The sequence below is a fragment of the Musca vetustissima genome, unplaced genomic scaffold, assembly GCF_032173495.1.
Source record: "Musca vetustissima isolate MV318-11 ecotype Yass unplaced genomic scaffold, APGP_CSIRO_Mvet_v1 utg2048, whole genome shotgun sequence".
NCBI classification, from domain to species: domain Eukaryota; kingdom Metazoa; phylum Arthropoda; class Insecta; order Diptera; family Muscidae; genus Musca; species Musca vetustissima.
Genome location: NW_026875072.1, coordinates 167543 through 174865, shown reverse-complemented (window position 1 = coordinate 174865; position 7323 = coordinate 167543). Strand labels below are relative to the sequence as shown.

The following is a 7323-nucleotide window of genomic DNA, read 5'->3' as shown; positions in this document are numbered from 1 at the left end:
AAATTTTAAATTCAGCCGGGCTGATTAGAATTTTAAATAGAAAAATCTCCTATTCAGCCGGGCTGAATTGAATTTTAAATAGAAAATCTTCTATTCAGCCTGGGCGAATAGAATTTTTAAAAGGAAATCTCCTATTCAGCTGACTGAAAATAATTTTTGTTAGAATATATTATTTCAGCCGGAGCTGAATACAATTTTTGTTACGAAATTCTCCTATTCAGCCTGGCTGAATACAATTTTCATAACAAAATGTTGAATTCAGCTTGGGCTGATTATGATTTTCGTAAGAAAATCTACATTTAAACCCGGCTGAATTAAATTTTAGTGAGGAAATGTTCAATTACACTTGGCTGAGTACAATTTTTGTAAAGAAGTCATCAATTCAAAAAAGCTGAATAACACGTCTATAGGGAAATTATTCATTTGGCCGGTTTAAAATTTTTTTCGTGTCACATTTTATTTTTCCCTATTACCTTCAACCACCCTAATGTAACGTGCATGGAGGCAACACAATTAATTTGGTTGTATTCCCCTGTGGCAACAAAGTCTGCATTTGGGTATACGCAAGGGTGTAATTGGAATGTCACACAGTTGCACCTTCCACGCTGGGCTCTGTTGTCGTCACACTTACCTTGGCCAGCTATAAAAGGCGAAACAAATTTGGAGAAATGTTTAATAGCCTCGGTACGCGTTATTACGAACAGTTCAAAATGTTTATAGCTGAAAATGGTGCGGTTCATTTTCCACAACCTGATCCGGATTATCTATCGTTGCCAACACCACCGGCACGACACATGAGTATAACTTCGCAAGCTCTCAGTGATGTGCCAAGTGAAATTATTATTAAATCCCGTATCAAATATGGTACAAGATGGTCGGCCTGTCAAGGTCTTATGGCTGAATATTCGAAAAGTACTTCCGTGCATGGATTACGTTATATTTTTGAAGTACATCGGCCGTTTTATGAAAAGTGAATACAACAACAACTGAAAATGTGACAAAATTACAAATTTTTATGTGTGTGTGTTTGTGTCTATTCCTAGATTTTATTGGATTGTCCTGATGCTGATCTCATTTTACTTTGCCATGTCCTTGATGTGGGATACCTATTTGAAATGGTTGGATTCACCGGTTATTTTGGGCTTCGATGAAACCCTGGTGCCGGTTAGTAAAATACCCTTTCCCACCATTACCATTTGCCCGGAAATCAAAATGAATCGTGATGAAGATTTTGATTTTACAAAAGTTGCCGAGAAGATCCAGTCCGAAATCGAGGAATACGAAAGTTTTAAAAATGCCGGCAATTTAACCGATGAAGAGTAAGTGGATCCGTCAAAATAATAATAATAGTAATGATTTATTTTTTATTTTCAATAGAATTCAAAAATTCGTGGCAACTCTGCAAATCTGTGAAAGTGAAGTTTTGGATAAATATTCTCCGTATATGCCCAAAAACCTAGAGGTAGATGTACCCCAAACCCTGGTGGATTTGGCATTGGTACCCAATACCACATTGCCGTTTTGTAAATGGAATGGCCGTTTCTATTTTTGCCATTACCTCTTTAAATATGTCCTGACCGATGAGGGAATTTGTTATCAGTTTAATGGCTTACATCCCAAGGATATCTACCGTGATCCAAAGTAATTCAAAATATTAAAAACAAAAATATCACACATAACCTCAAAATTTAAATTTTGATTAGTTAGACCAATGTTAGACTTTATAAGTAAACTCTTTTTTCAGCCTGGCTGATTATATTTTTTTCTAAAGAAACTTTTGAGTCATGTGAGGTTATGTACATTTTTATTTTTTTAATAACCTTCCTCTCTCCAGTTATCTCAGCTATTCGGATAAAACCGTAATCAATTACAACAATTATTTCGACACGGAATTGCCGCAATATAAAGATGTGACCGGCAATTGGTCTCTGGATGATGGTTATGTTGATCAAGGCTTCAATGCCTATCCGCAAAGATCGGTTTTGTCATCAGCCCGTAATGGTCTGTTTGTTTTTATGATGGGCTTTGAACATAATTTTGATTATACCTGTCGGACCTTTAAACAGGGTTACAAGGTAGGTTTACGATTCGATTATACTTAATACTCATCGGTAATATATTTTTTTTCAATACAGGTTTTTCTCAATTCGCCTGAAAGTGTACCTCTAACCACAGGCAATTACATTTTGGTATCCCATGACGATGAGGTTTTGGTTTCAATTTTACCACAATACGTTACGTCCACAGAAAATTTACATCAATTTGGGCCAGATAAGTAAGATTTTCAGAGCATAAACTCGGCTGAAAAAAAGTTTTATCATAGAAAACATTATTTAGCCGGGCTGAATAGAATTTTCATAAAGAAAAATATTCAGCCAGGGTGAATTGAAGATTTCCTATAGAAAGCCTTTATTCAGCCAGGCTGAATTAAAGCTTTCCTATGGAAAACCTTATTTAGTCAGGCTGAATTACAGATTTCCTATAGAAAACATTCTTCAGCCATGCTGAATTGAAGATTATCTATAGAAAACGTTATTCAGCCAGGCTGATTTGAAGATTTCCTGTTGAGAACCTTATTCAGTCAGGCTGAATTGAAGATTTGCCATAGAAAACCTTATTCAGCCAGGCTGAGTTAAAAATTTTCTATGGAAAACCTTATTCAGCCAGGCTGAATTGAAGATTTCCTATGGAAAACTTTATTCAGCCATGCTGAATTTAAGATTTCCTATGGAAAATCTTATTCAGCTAGGCTGAATTGAAGGTTTCCTATGGACAATCTCATTCAGCCAGGCTGAATTGAAGATTTCCTATGGAAAACCTTATTCAGCCAGGCTGAATTGAAGATTTCCTATGGAAAACCTTATTCAGCCAGGCTGAATTGAAGATTTCCTATGGAAATCCTTATTCAGCCAGGCTGAATTGAAGATTTCCTATGGAAAACCTTATTCAGCCAGGCTGAATTGAAGATTTCCTCAAAAACCTTATTTAGCCAGGCTGAATTGAAGATTTCCTATGGAAAACCTTATTCAGCAAGGCTGAATTGAAAATTTCCTATAGAAAATCTTATTCAGCCTGGGTTAATTAAATAATTTCTATTCAGCCAAGGTGAATAGACAATTTTTGTTGAATTTTAATAAAAACATAATAAAATTTTCAGGAGACAGTGCTATTTCAATGATGAACGCTATTTGCGTTATTTCAAATCCTATTCCCAGAGTAATTGTCAAACGGAATGTTTGGCCAATTACACGATAAGCAAATGTGGATGTGCCAAATTTTGGATGCCAGTCTTGGCGCAAAGAGATAGTTATGAACATGATGAGTAAGTAGTATGATGTTAATGTTCTCAATTGACATATGAATTAATAACTTTTTTGTTGTTGTTGATATTTTTAGTGGCCGTGCTGCCCGTTTGTCTGTGTACTTCAAGGAACCCCAATTCACTGCCATTAAACGTACCGTTATGTACGGCATTACCACGCTGATAGCTAATTGTGGCGGAATTTTTGGCCTGTTCATGGGTATTTCCAGTTTGAGTTTAATCGAATTTATTTACTTCTTTTCGGTACGCCTGTGCAGTAATCTGCAAAAGCGGCGACTCATCAAGAAGAAAATACTGCAGCATGAAGTGGATTTTGGAGATGAAGTTAATTAGAATCTATTTAAATTTTCACTTTATTTTCGTATACGAGAATCTAGCCCAAAGGGTCAAGCGGGATTCACAAAACAACAAAATATGGACAACTCCAAAAACTTTAAACTAACAATGTATTAGCTTAATAATATCATGACGTCTATACGGTTGGAGGGGGTCAGAACCCGGGTACTTTGAAAACATTTTTTTATTATAATTAGATTATTTGTTGTATCTACTCTCAATCCCTAAATTCAAGCTACAGGCTTAATCATCTTGTAATAATATCTCTAACATTAATATAAAATAAAAAATATAATTTAGTATAGTTATAATTATTTAAATGGTGAAATTAGTTATTCTTATATAAGACGAATTGAGGTTAAAGTAATCGTAGAAATCACTTCTATAACGTTTTAAGGAAGAGCTAAATGTTTTAAGAGAAGGCGGTAAGGTGATAAAAATACTAGAAATTCGAACAAAAATCCGTAAGATTCTTACAGATTAATATTAAAATGTATAGAGGACTGCAAAACATCTAAAACACACACAATACTTACTTAGCTGGCTTATGACAGAACGGTTGTTCCATAAGCCGATCGTAAAAAAAGATTTCCAGGCGTGTTGGCCTTGTGAGCATCGTTCTTGTGTGAATCTCATCCAATTTGAAAGCCCATTTTCCGAGATGTTGTCGTCTACTTGATCTTTCCATCGAATTCGTTGCCTTCCCCTTCTGCGTGAACCATCACTTGGTTCGCTTTCATTTGCCTTTTGAGCTGGGGCATCTTCATCCATTCTCACAAGATGGCCTAGTCAACGTAGTCACTGCAGCTCGATCCGTCTGAATACGTCGATGTCCGAGAATAGATGGTATATTATGGTTCATTCGACGGCGATATTCACCATCGACTCAGATCAGCCCATAGATTTTCCGGAGAATTTTCTCTCAAACACTCCAAAAGCAGATTCTTCTACTGTCGCAAGCGCCCATGTCTCAGATCCATACAACAGCTTACTCAGACCATACTCCAAAAAAATTCTCCTCTGAATTTCACAGCTGATGTCCTTGTTTTGTTTATGGCGGTACCGAGGTATATAAAATCGCTCCGAGAGGTATTTTGAGATGCAGCAGCAGTGATTAATGTCAGCAGGGTGCAAACTAATGCCATAAGTATAAGTAGTAGTAGGGTCTATCAATCTCGTGATGCCATTAAGCAAACCACTGACAATTATGTTTGACATATTGAGCCGCCTAGTTAGTATATCGGCTTCAACTACAGATTCTTGATTTGCTTGCTCAAAAATCTTAATTGCAGCCTGGCAACTCCGTACAGACTATTTCAAAATAAAGCTCTCAAATTGCTACTCCAAGCATAATTTATATGATTCAAATTCTTGTCTCCTTGTTTCATAATCCTGTATGACTAACAGGTTATTATATCTTTGTGCAGCCCCATGAGTATGTAACGCCGCGAAATATTGGTCATAGACCGACTAGCGAGACATATCTCGACTAGCTGAGTCGATCTAGACATGCGTATACGTCCGTCTGTCCATTGTAGTTTGTAAACACGATACAGACTATACAGGTTATAGACCAATCTTCACGAAAATTTTCATGTAGACCCCTATTATTTTTGGTAATGATCCGTTAATATTTAGGGGATGAAATGGACCAAAGAATTATTCTTGTCTGCTTTTCTTGTCGCTCTAGAGGTCACAATTATGATCCGAATACCATGAAATTTTATAACAGGAATCTTCCATCTCTGTTATGAACACTGTGACGACAAAAGTCGATACTCTCGTTTTTCTCCACACAGTAGGTTAGGTTAGGTTTGGGATGTACGGCTGTTGTAACAACCGTCCACTCGGAGACTATGTCCATTGTGATCATCCATTATGTATAGGTGTACCTATAAAGAGAGAGAAGAAAAGATAGTGGAAGAGTAGAGAGAGAGGTAGTCAGAATAGGAGGGAGCGGAAGCGGAAGAGACATTATTTTAGCCAAGTCAATTTTTTGACAAAGCCTAGAATTAGGTTAGGGTCTATTTTGGAGAAGAAGACTAGATTATCAATTTCATAACATCCAAACTGTTTATGTCTTCTGCTGATCAGCGATGGACATTTGCAAAGGATGTGCTCAATTGTTTCCACTTCTTCTTCATCCTCACATAGACGACAGTAATCCTCTCCACTGGAGTCCCACTTAGAAGTGAGAGATCTAACTTTGCAGTGACCAGTAATGATCCCCACAACGATCTTAATCTCCCTCTTGTTGTGATCCAGCAGCGAAGACGTTCTTTTATGAGAGAATTCTGGCCAGATAGATTTAGAGATTCTGCATGCAGGTTCCCTTAGCCATCTGTTGCCGACTACCTCGCAATAGAACGCACGGATTCTGCCAATGAAATAGCTAATAGGGGGTTTCACAGATCTCTCAATCAGAAGACTGGACGACTGTGACCCCCCTCGAGCAAGCTCGTCGGCTATCTCATTCCCTTCAATATCGTTCCACACAGTAGATGTAATATAAATGAAAATGAATTAAAATGAACTAAAGTGAATTAAAATAAATTTAGAATGAATTAAAATTAATAAAATACTCTTAAAATATTAACATTAAATATTTAATAAATAAATGAACAATAATTTCCCCTAACTTTGTAAGCGACCCTCGTTGTTGTTTACATCAAGTGTTTGTAACTCTCGGGTCAGTCAGCATTGACTCGCGCCGTGTAAAAACTTTGAAGTGTCCGTAGCTCTTGGGCCCGCCGGAATTAACCTATTTAGAACCCTTGAAGTGTCCGTAACACTTGGGCCCGCCGGAATTAACCCATTCAGAATCCATGAAGTGCCCGTAAGTTTTGGGCCCGTTGGAATTTAACCCTCTAAGAACCCCTTGAAGTGTCCGTAACTCTTGGGTCCGCCGGAATTAACCCGTCAGGATCCCTTGAAGTATCTGTAACTCTTGGGAACGTTGGAATTTATACCCCAAAGAACACTTTGAAGTGTCCGTAACTCTTGAGTCCGCTGGAATTAACCCGTCAGGAACCCTTGAAGTATCCGTAAGTCTTGGGACCGTTGGATTTTAACCCTCTAAGAACCCCTTGAAGTGTCCGTAACTCTTGGGTCCGCCGGAAATAACCCATCAGGAACCCTTGAAGTGTCCGTAACTCTTGGGACCGTTGGAATTTAACCCTCTAGGAACCCCTTGAAGTGTCCGTAACTCTTGGGTCCAACGGAATTAACCCATCAGGAACCCTTGAAGTGTCGGTAACTCTTGGTACCGTTGGCATTTAACCCTCTAAGAACCCTTGAAGTGTCCGCAACTCTTGGGCCCGTTGAAGTTAACCCTCTGATAACCCCTTGAAGTGTCCGTAACTCTTGGGACCGCAAGAAATTAACCCGTCTGTAACCCTTGAAGTGTCCGTAACTCTTGGGCCTTTTGAAATTTAATCTTCTAAGAGCCCCTTGAAGTGTCCGTAACTCTTGGGACCGCTAGAAGTTAACCCTCGGAGAACCTATGAACCCCTTGAAGTGTCCGAAGCTATTGGGCACGGTGTATTTAACCCGCTAAGATAACGAAAATAACTCGGTATTCAAAATCATTTTGAGACCATTGAAACAACCCCATAGGTAGTTACATATAGTTATAGGGCTAACAGGGGGAGTACTTATCCGGGTCT

At 38.1% G+C, this 7323-nt stretch overlaps 1 protein-coding gene across 1 annotated transcript; it reads left to right on the top strand.

Moving 5' to 3' along the window:
* The first annotated feature begins 710 nt into the window (after window positions 1-710).
* Window positions 711-3655, top strand: LOC133337584 (pickpocket protein 28-like). Its single transcript, XM_061545799.1, has 7 exons — window positions 711-970; window positions 1044-1319; window positions 1378-1641; window positions 1835-2075; window positions 2136-2275; window positions 3158-3322; window positions 3397-3655. Exons 1-7 carry the CDS (start codon window positions 711-713, stop codon window positions 3653-3655), a joined length of 1605 nt encoding a protein of 534 aa, XP_061401783.1.
* Window positions 3656-7323: the final 3668 nt, after the last annotated feature.